Source organism: Apodemus sylvaticus, chromosome 1 (assembly GCF_947179515.1).
Source record: "Apodemus sylvaticus chromosome 1, mApoSyl1.1, whole genome shotgun sequence".
Lineage (NCBI taxonomy): Eukaryota > Metazoa > Chordata > Mammalia > Rodentia > Muridae > Apodemus > Apodemus sylvaticus.
The window spans coordinates 64,100,442-64,111,373 of record NC_067472.1 but is presented as its reverse complement, the minus strand read 5'-3'; the positions used below and the strand labels follow the sequence as shown (position 1 = coordinate 64,111,373).

The 10,932-nt window shown below is 53.1% G+C and overlaps 1 protein-coding gene across 2 annotated transcripts; it reads right to left on the bottom strand.

The window, feature by feature from the left end:
* Nucleotides 1-105: 105 nt before the first annotated feature.
* On the bottom strand, nt 106-9,588 carry Sigirr (single Ig and TIR domain containing). Of its 2 annotated transcripts, none has more exons than XM_052195926.1 (10): nt 9,504-9,588; nt 3,785-3,945; nt 2,694-2,892; nt 2,146-2,276; nt 1,918-2,058; nt 1,527-1,670; nt 1,322-1,424; nt 1,096-1,246; nt 737-926; nt 106-434 (listed from the first exon to the last, which is right to left on the bottom strand). In XM_052195926.1, exons 2-10 carry the CDS (start codon nt 3,789-3,791, stop codon nt 271-273), a joined length of 1,230 nt encoding a protein of 409 aa, XP_052051886.1. In that variant the 5' UTR covers nt 3,792-3,945; nt 9,504-9,588; the 3' UTR covers nt 106-270. The 2 variants fall into 2 exon arrangements, with proteins under 2 accessions (XP_052051886.1, XP_052051883.1); XM_052195923.1 differs by lacking the exon at nt 9,504-9,588 and adding an exon at nt 5,569-5,791.
* Between the last annotated feature and the right edge of the window lie 1,344 nt (nt 9,589-10,932).

The following is a 10,932-nucleotide window of genomic DNA, read 5'->3' as shown; positions in this document are numbered from 1 at the left end:
CAGCCTGGGAAGCATGGTGCTAAGGATGAAAAGGAAGAGTCGGGGTCTCGTGATGGAGGCAGTAAGAGGCACAGCGGTTACCACCCACAGAGAAAGAAGCCCAGGCAACAGCCAAGAGGATTTTATTTTGTGACACCCTGGAGCCACACTCCTTTCCTGGGGTGAGGCCAGGAATAGAGGCAAGGGTTGTGGTCCTAGGAAGAAGGAGTGCTTGCCTCTACCCTGGAAGCTGCCGCCATGATCTCATGATCTGGACTGCTAGGATACGGGCTACACGTCATCCTCAGACACAAGGCAGTAGAAGTCCGTTCGTACACTGTAGTTTCGAGAACCAAGGTCAGAGACATCCATTTCACTGCCATGGCCCTCTCCCATGGAGACCCTGCTTTCATGCAGTGGAGTTGGTGGCTCCCCAAAGACAGGTCCACGGACACCTGCAGGATACCACAAGGCCTGAGGCTGCAAGATCTACAGCCGGTCTTCTACTAGGATCTGGGATCAGAAGGGATTACTTCATGCTCACCCACCAGCCACAAAGACATTAGAAGCCCTGAAAGTTCCCCCACGGAGGCCTAGGAGCAAAAATACCTCCCCAGTAAGAGGCAGTGAGGGCCACTGTCAATGGAGGTCAAACCTCCTTAAGAGACAGGATCTCTCCATGCCAGAGTCCTCCAAGCCTGGGTCCTTTCCAGGACGCTGGAGCTGTGTCTGACCCCTTGATCTGCCCTGAGCATACCCAGGTCTCCCTCAGGGTCTGGATCCAGCTCTGACTCCATGGCCCGGCCCTGGGCAGCACGTCCTCTCACGATTAGCATGGGATCTTTGTCATCCTGAAGTCGGGTTTGAGGGTCTCCCTCCACCGGCCTGTACTGCACCTTCCGTGGCAGTGCTAGCTGTAGCTCTTTCCAAAAATCAGAGGAAGGTGTCTGGGGGCCAGGTTTGGACCATCAGTACAAACACATGGGGATCTACAAACAGGAAACCTCTAGCCACCCAGGTCTAAAGAGCACTGCTGGTGGCTGACTTGCAGGTCCCCAGCCCTCCAGCGCCCCGGGCACCCACCCACAACCTCCCTCCCGTTCCCAGCCCTCGCACCACGGAGCCAGGCTTCCAAAGCAGCAAGGTCACGAGGTGGCGGTGCTGGCGCAGGAGACGGAGAGCAGGGTGTATTGGCTCACGCCTCTGGCCCTCAAAGGTGATGAAGATAGGTCTGCGGGTGAGCTCCAGTAGGCGGCATAGTCCCTCCCTGAGAAGACCGGACTGTCAGGAGAGGCAGGAGAGGCCTCCTGGTCCCCCACCCCAAGCCAACAGCCCGACGCACCGGAAGCTCTGGCTACACCAGGGCCGGCTTAGGAAGGCATCTGAGAGAACCACAATGAGACGCCGACAGCGACTCAAGTTCACCAAAAGGTCGGCAGAGGGCTCTGTAGGCAAGGGCGTGGACGGGTGGATGAGAGGCGGAGCCAATGACAAGGGCGGGACTCAGGGAACAAAGTAGGGACCAGGAGGCAGGACATGGGCGGTACCCGCGCGCGGCAAGAGGTCCCGGTCCTCTAGGAAGAGTTTGTATCCCCGACGCCGCTCCAACTGAGGCTTCAGAATAAAATTTACAAATTTGCGGTCTTCTGGGCAGTCGTTGTAGGACACGTACGCATCGTATAACTTCCCATCTGTTGAGAAAGCCAGTCAGCACGGCCAGTTACAGAGCACCCCACTTCCAAGCCCAACACTTCTCTGAACATGTCTCTTCCTTCGGTTGATCCCAGTCCTGTGCCCTTCTGAGACACTGCCTTTCCACCACCTTTGTACACCTAGAATCCTCTAGAACTACAACTCCCTCCACCCAGGACTGAACCCAGTAAGCAGCTAGGCCCTTGGCTGAAACCTGTGCCCTAATCCATGCAAAACCCTGCATACCATTCATCTCCACCTCCCCGTAAGTGTCTTGGTACCAAAGCAGCACGTTCAGACGACACTTAACATAGAGCAGGGCCACCAGCAGCAGAACCACCAGGACCAGAAGAGAAGCCAGCACTGCAGCCACATGGCCAGCGGGGCCTGCAGACAGGGGGAGCCACTGTTCCTTTAACGTTAGGACTACATTACATGGAGACCCTAACCCTCCACCACCCTGAACTCCCTCACCAGCTCGCCAAAGAGTGAAGGAGTGGGAGCTGACATTCCAGACAGAACAGGTGAAGGTTCCGTAGTCCTCAGCGTTGGTCAAGTTGAGCACCAGAACACTGGACACAATCTCTGAGGCGTTGGCGCTGACCCTGGGAAAACCAGGCCAGACCCTCACCTGGGGACCAAGAACATCAGGGGGCGGGGGGAGATGCCCAAGTCCCACCTGTCTGGGGTTCACTGCCCAGGGAGAGATTGCAGATTTGGGCTAAGTGGACAGAATTGGGCCTGGGTGATGGGGATCCTTTGGTTACCGTCTTAGCTAGTCAATGAACTATTATAGACTTAGGATTCTATCCCCAGACAGTCTACAAGATACATGAATAAACTAAGACCTGCCCCCAAAGCCAACCCGCTATCTGTGGCCATGGGAATACTCGGCCATGTCAGATTTGCATAGATAATACATAGCCCTCATCCAGGTTGTTAGAGTTTAGGGTGTAGGTCAGAAAGGCTGGCCACAGGTATATCCCAGTGGTTACTCTAATCCTGGATGCCAGGTCTCTTACCAGAACTCCTCATGGAGGCTGAAGTGGCTTCCATTGCCCAATGCCAGACCATCTTTTAGCCATTGCACTGATGGCTGGGGACACTGGGGCCTAGAGACCACCCAAGCTGTGCAATTCAAAGCAACTGTTCTGCCAAGAGCAGGCCCCAAGGCCTGGTCTTCAGATGGGGAAAGGAAATTAGGAGCCATGTCACAGACACCTGCAGAAAGAGTGCAACAGGTCAGCCATGTTGGGATGCCTACTGCCGTGCTATCACAGACACTCTATCATCAAGGGGTTAAAAGTAGGCAGTGGGCAAGGGGCGTCAGTGGTCACACTACATCCATCATGGATCCTACAGGCCAGAGCCTGGCCTTGCATTCTTTCCTCAGCAGTGGGCAGTTGTGTTCTGCTGGCCCTCATGTGACAGCCTTGTGCTTAGGAGGAACATTAACAGAAAGAGGAGTGGCCAGAGTCGTATCTGAGCTGAGCCAGCCCAGACAGAGGAGCCCATCTGTTGTTTTATCCCTGCTGGACATGAGTCCAGGATCCATGCTACCCCTTTAGAAGAGCCAGCTCCTGCCTCCCTCAGCCAGGCTGGCTTCTACTGAAGAGCTACAGGGACTGTGGATACCAAAGGTTGAAAGAATACATATAGCGTTCTAACTTCTTCCATAGAGACAGGACAAGCCAGAGCCCAGGAACCCCCTCCACTGGCCACAGACTGCCCTCCCAGTTCTCTGAGGCTGAAAGAAATTTTCCCATCTTTAAGTAAAAGTGTGGCCCTAGCAGGAGGCTGGAGAGGTACCCCGCTTTACGTCAGTCATTTCACATTCACACCCCCAGGACCCCGGCTAAGGTCCTGGATAGGCTAAGGTTCCTAGGCTTACTGTAGGCCTCATCTGGAGGCCTTGGGTGGGAGGGAAGTAGAAGCTTACATCACTGCCCTGAGTTAGAGAGGAAAGCCAACTACTGGAAGGAAGGGCTGAGCATAGGCTTTGACCTCTGGCGTGTATCCAAGCACAGAGTTGAGCAGAGGGTACAATGCAGGGCCAGCCCGCAGGCAGAAAATGGGGTGGGGCCTTTGTCCCGGCCCTCTCCCGCTTGCCTACCTGCCATGGCCCTTCCAGAACCTCTTCACAGCAGGCCGAATGCTGGATCCACCCCTGGCACCACGGTGGCTCCTTAACGGAGCAGAGGGTCCACTGAAGGCCGAAGAGGACTCCTTTCTGTCTATTCAGCCAGATGGACAGGAGGTCCTGGAGGTCAGAGGCTGCCACCATCCCCAGGGGACAAGTTAAACAAGAACAGGATGAGTTAACCAGTAACTGTCAGCCACCAGCAGTACTGGCTGCACACCAGATAGCTGCCTTGCAACCTCGGCCAGTCTCAGAGTGCTGGGTGAGCGCCTGGATATCACAAGCCCAGCGCAGATTCTGCCTCACACAGTTTGGAAGGGGCAGGCCCATGGACCACCTTCACACATCCTGTGGCTACTGTGGTGACTCAGGGACACAGCAGACATGCTCCAAGAAGGATCTGACCTCAGGAGAGAGCAGTTAGCCTTATTCCTGGCTGCCCCCTGTAATGGATGGACTGTCGTAAGCAGGTGGGCACATGGGGGCTTATCACCTGGCCAGGACCTGGGAACTAAGGGGATATGAACCATAAGTGAGACCTAACTGTGAGAGTTTGCTCTGGATGCAGTCACGCATGCGCATGTGAATGGACACATCACACCTGTGGACACCCTGAGGCTCATCTGGGCCAGGAGAGGTAAATGGGGACCAGGCTGATGTAGAGGCCACTCTGAAAAGGCCTTGGGAACCCCTCCTGGAAACCCTAAACACAGATGACTTCTTACTGGGGTCCTGGGCCATTCTCAGCCCACAGCAATTATACACAGCTGGGATTCAAAAAGCTCCGTAGGAAGCTGCAGGAAGAATTCCAGAGCTTTGCTTTAGCAGCCCAGGGCCTGAGGTGATCCCTCTTTCCTGGGTGCCCCAAGTTCACTCTCTTTATGCAACAAGCATTTATTGAGTTCTTACTCTCCTCCATGTTGTACAACACATGGGCAGCAGGAAGGTGGGGTCAAGCTCCGAGACCCTGGGCCTGGTCTGCCTCAGATGCCTCTCCTATACCTAAAGCCCAGGAAGCTTTAATGAGAATGAGTCTCTTACTCTGTCTCCTCTTGTTCTGCACTGGGCGATACTCAGCCAGAAATCTCAGGCCTGGGAGCTAGCTCAGCAAGAGGCACATTACTGGGGAGGAAGGGGGCGGCAAGGTAATCCTTCCAGAAACCCTTAGGGTGAAGGGGAGTTCCACTGTAATTCCGGAAGTACAACCACCTACCACAGCTACTCCGCTGACCCCTTAGAGTGACCAGAAGTGCATACCCTAGCCCAGCAGGTCCTAGAGCACGCCCTGCCATAACCCTCAACCTCCTTCAGCTCAGAAGACCTTGACCCCTGCAAAGGCAGCCACAGAGACTGCCAGAAGTCAAGACCAAATTTCCAGGATGTGACTCACTGAAGCAGCAGGTGTCCTCGCCTGTGCCCGCTTCTCTTTCACATTCTGTGCGTGCACACCTCCTCTCTGTCCCCCAGTCAGCCATGCTGAGTGCGCCTTTGCCAATGTACACACCTGGATCTTCTATACAACACTGCCTTTCCCACAGGGTTTGGGCTGCCTACACCTCACCTCACAGGCTTGCTCCTAAATACCTCAGGGGCCACAAGTACACCTATGCATGCATGCACACGAGCACACACACACACACACACCAGTGTGCTTTCATGCACCTCAGGACCATGGCCCTCTCCTCAGCCAAGCCTACCTCCGAGGGCTGACCACAAGGCTACAGGATCACTCAGAACAAAAGGGAAAGCACAGTCACCTGGTTCAGGATCTTTCTTCCAGAAGGGAGATGGCCATTGAGGTCAGTAGCATGCACTTGGGAGCAAATTGTCCCCTCAGCTGGGCCCCAGAGAGGAGCCACAGTGTTGTGGCTACCCACAATGCATCACCAAGCTTGGGCGAGGACCCGGCTTTTGTTGATGTGTATTTTAGTCAGAACTTTTCCCCTTAGTTTCCTGGCCTTGCAGTCACATCCTCTCTTAAACCCAAACCCCACCCAGGTACCCACCCCTTCCCCTGGCGGGGCGGGCTGTTGGCGGTCTTTGCCCCGCCTTGCCTGGCTCTTCCTGTAACTCTGAATAAGAAGGCCCCTTCCTCCCGGGCCGCCCTAGTCCCGAAGCACTACCTTTGTGCCTGGGCAAGGGTGTAAGTGGTTACTCCAGGTGGCAGAGACTAGGGTGATGTGCAGAGATCCTGGCAAGGAGGTCCCCAGCCAGTGTCATCCTAAACATACACAAGAAAGACAAGCTGGGTAGGAGGCGTGCCTCTTAGATTCCACCACACACACAACCTTTTGACACAAGGTCTTGCTAAGTAGTCTTGGTTGACCTAGAACTGTCTATGTAGACCAGGCTGGCCTGGAACTCACAGACAGACCTGCCTCTGTCTCTTGAGTACTGGGATTAAAGGCTGTGCCTCGTAACACTCTCATTGTATTATAGTCTCATGAGTAGAGAGGAGGAATTATGCTATCTGCATCCCCCAACAACAACAAAAAGCCCCATCCATGACTCACCTCTGACCTTCTATGGTAAAGGGGATCTCTAAGAAACTGGTGACCAATAATGAAACCTAGAGCATATTTCCCTGATCCTTACCATGTCCACCTCCCAGGCAAAAGACTGGGAGAATTGAATAACTGTGAAGGCTGTGGTATCTCACAGACATTACCTTAGGGCTAGCGTGAAATAGCAAAGCCCTTTTTCTTTCTTTCTTTTTTTAATTAGTCATTTTATTTATTTATATTTCAAATGTTGTTCCCCTTCCCCATCTCCCCTCTGCAACCCCCAATCCCATCCTCCCTCCTCTTTGCCTCTAAGAAGGTGCTCCCCCACCCACCCACTTACTCCCCTCACCCCTCTAACATCCCCCTACACTGGAACATTGAGCTTCCACAGAACCAAGGGCCTCTCCTTGTTTGTTTGTTTAGTTGGTTTTTTGTTTGTTTGGTTGGTTTGGTTTTTTGGACTTGGTTTTTTCCAGACAGGGTTTCTCTGTATAGCCCTGGTGGTCCTGGAACTCACTCTGTAGACCAGGCTGGCCTTGAACTCAGAAATCCGCCTGCCTCTGCCTCCCAGAGTGCTGGGATTACAGGCGTGCGCCACCACCGCCCGGCTTAGGGCCTCCCCTTCTATTGATGCCACATAAGGCAGTCCTCTGCTACATATGTAGCTGGAGCCATGGACCCATCCATGTATACTCTTTGGTTGGTGATTTAGTCCCTAGGCGCTCTGGAGGGTCCAGTTAATTGATATTGTTGTTCTTCCTATGGTGTTACAAACCCTTCAGTCCTTCCTCTAACTCTTCCACTGGGGTCCCCAGGCTCAGTTCAATGGTTGGCTGTATCTGCATCTGTCTTAGTCAGATGCTGGTGGAGCCTCTCAGAGGAGAGCCACACCAGGCTCCTGTCTGGGAGCACATCTTGGCATCAGCAATAGTCTTGGGGTTTGGCGTCTGTAGATGGGATGGGTCTCAAGGTGGAACAATCTCTGGATGGCCTTTCCTTCAGTCAGCAGAGCCCTTTTTCAGGTGCCAAAGCACAAAAGCCACAAGCCCCTGACCCTGCTGTAGGACGGGGGAGAAGATAGCTGGTTTCTCCTTTTGCTACCGATGTCTTCTCTCCCCCTCCCCCCCCCCACACACACTAGTTTGATTTGAGCCTTGGGGCTTAGTAGCAGTGTTTACAGACATGAATAAGGGTCTTCCCCAGTTCCTGGCTCTCCCTTCACAATCATAGCTACAGGAGGAGGTTCTGGAGACTCTCCTGTGGCCTTCCTGCCTCTGGTTCAGGCCACCCAGGAGCATCTTCAGTCCAGGAGCATTCTCAATGCAGAAGCAGGCTTTCCTGCCACCTTACCTGACTATGACCCAACCCTGATCAAGTGACTCCCTACACTCGCCCTCACCTCCCCACCCCTGTGGCCTGGCATTCATGATCTCTGGGTAATGGTGGACTTTTGGCTCAAGGCTGGAAAGGCTGAAGGGAACAGATGCCCTTCCTTTACATTTGCTACCTGAAGCCGCCTGGTAGGCCTCCTGAGCATCCCACACACAGTAACTGGCTGACCTCACTAGAGGCAATTCTGTTTCCCATATTGTGAATCAAGAAGCTGTAACACAGCAAAGCTCAGGAGCACCCAGGGCAGAAGTGAAGAAATAGGTGCCCCAGGACTGAGGGCGGTGCCCCAGGACTGAGGGGCGGTGCCCCAGGACTGAGGGGCGGTGCCCTCAAACATGTTTGCCCCCTTAGAAGTCTGGCAGAATGTTTGAGCTCCTACACCTCAAGGACCTGTTACCTTCTCAGAGTCTTGAATCAATACTGTTCTCATTTCCTGTCTGCTAACATCTACCATCTATCCTAGCTGTTCTCAATCTGCAGGGCCATGACCCCTTTGGGGATCGATCAACCCTTTCACAGGAGTCTCCTAAGGTTATTGGAAAATACAGGTATTTACAATTCACAACAGTAGTAACATTACAGTTATGAAGTAGCAATGAAAATAACCTTATGGTGGTGGGGAGGGGATTCACCACAACATGGAGAATTGTATTAAAGAATTGCAGCTTCATAACATTAGCAAACTTAGTGATCAAGTAGCAACAAAAATAACTTTATGGTTGGGAGTCACCACAACATGAGGAACTGTATTAAAGAGTCCTAGCATTAGGAAGGCTGAGAACCACTGTGCTATTCCATATCCCAGCCTCAGGCCAATCTTGCATAAAAACCCAGATGGTCTCAGATACTTGCCTCTGCAGTCCTTTGGAAGCACTCCAGGACCTCAGAATTCAAACCCCAGCCTAGCCCCTCTGATCACTCAGCATTGCCTCCATATTATGAGGGTCCTAGAAGGCGCAGGTCCTTCTCCCGGAGGCACAGTCCTTGAACTATAGGGGCAACCTGTACTGTCAGATAAGTGAGTGTTCTGGAGCTTCGGAGCCCGAAGCCCCAGTGCCTGCTCCCCACTTGCAGGTCTGTTTTTGCCGCTCAGCATCTGCCTGGGTGCTGCTCAGCGCAGCTCTTGCGCTGCCCCTGTTCCTGGCGTGTGCTGGGTCCCCAAATATTTTTTTAAAGAAAAGATTGTGCATAAAAGGCCTCAAGGAGACCAATTCCCCGAGTTCATCACGTTCCTACATCTTGCCCTTGGTCTTCTGTGGGTGGAGCAAGACCTGTTTCCCCGGAACCCAACAGGTGAGGCAAGCCGACCTATCAGGCAAGCGTGCAGAAGATGGGGACGCGCACGGAGAGCGGAAGCGCGCCGGCAGCTAGTCTAGGCGCGCACCGAGCGCTGGCGCTCACCGGAGGCGAAAGCTCTGCTAGGGTCCCCGCGAGTCCAGGTCCCTGCCAGCCTCTCAGTCTGCCCAGGTGTCCTAGAATTGCTCAGGTTTGAGATACGCTCGTGGGAGCAAAGGTGAGGTCTTGCACCCCCTCGCCCGCCCGCCTGTCCGTCTCTACAGGCTTGCACTGAAGTCAAGAGGAAGCTAGTGACTGTGTTGGGCAGAATGAAAAGAGCAAGGCCAGAGACCGGGACTGGACGCAGCGCCCTCGAGCTTCCGGGCTGAGTGGGAAACCCGTCTGGTTCAGAGCTACTTCCTGCGGGACCATGACCCCAAGGCTCCTCGAAGCAAAGTGCTCCCCTCAAAGTCCTCAACCCTAAAACTGGAGCGGCTCCAGGAACCACGACCTCTACTCACCTCCTCACGACTGCCACCCACCTGCTTTCAGACCTGAGACTCGCGCGGAAGCTGACAGTTTACCTGGCCGAGGTGCGCAGCGGCGACAGACCCAGCGGCAGGTGCAGCCCCGCCCCGCAGGCAGGGCGAGGGCGGACCCTAGTGTCCCGCTTTAAGCCTGAGGCTAGTGCTGGTGAGTGTCGGGATTTCTATCCCGGGATCTTCAAACTTCCCGGCTTAGGGGCAGTGGTCAAACCAGCCCAACCAGCGCAACCCGCAAAGGGCCAACCTGCTGACCGTCAAGGTGTTTTGCCTCTCCAGCCCGAACTCTTCCTTTTCCTCCAGGAAGTCTATCTTGATCTACACCCCACTCATTACTGACCTCACGGATATTTGGAAAGCAGAACCAGGTGGCCCCAGGCTACCATAGTTCATCCCATCTCAATCTAGCCCAGAGCAGAAATAATCCCTAGAAACTGGATTTACACCATGAGGCTCAGAAATCAATACACACAGGTTTATTTTGTTTGTAAAAAGTTTTGCCGGAGGGAGAAGAGAGGAAGGGAGGGAGGAAGGGAAGGAGGCTCTGTAAATGGTACGGATCCTAGGAGAGTTATCCCCAACAGTAGAATTGAATCTGTTTCTCCTCATCGTTTCTAAGACCCTGTCATTGCCAATGGCTTGCAGCAGGTTGACCATATATCCATTTATCACGTATCCACAAGGGTAACACGGATTGCAGAATATTGTGAGGAAGGTAAAAATGGTTGAGATGGAATTAGCAACAGGGGCAGCAAATGATCTACTGCTCTGTCTCCGGGCAGCAAAGAGGCTGCGGCAGATGATATGGGAAACGGCATGTTCTGGGTTGACCAGAGATCAGCAAAGAGACTTTCTAGGTCTGAAAACAGAACCACACCAAGTCTCTTCAATGGCATGACAGTGGGTTGGAGCTTACTGATGACAGCTCCCGCTGGAATGTAAAACCAAACCCTCATCATGCAAAAAAATAAAATAAAATAAAATAAATAAAATAAAATAAAAAAGTTTTGCCGGCTGTGGGGATCCATGTTAATTGGGGGGAAGAGACCCGGAAGTTAGTCAGTTTCTGGGCTTCCCACAAAGCAGGAGACCACAGAGTAGGATCTGAGACCCAGAAGCCAGGAGGTCCATAGAACTTAGGCTAATTTTACTGCGTGGGAGTTTTATGAGAAGTCTGCAATCCTAGAGGTACTAGGGTCACTCAAGAGTTTCAAGTCAGGTCTGTATCAATCTGAACCCTAGGAAAGTTGAAGCAAATCCCACAGGCACATCTGTGCTGTTCATAAATACCCTAAATATACATGGAATTTCAATGAACCCTTCGTATACAAGTCTCCCGTGATTAACATATATACATGGGCTCCGTAGGAAAACCTATATACACCTACACATATTCAAGGCCCTTCTA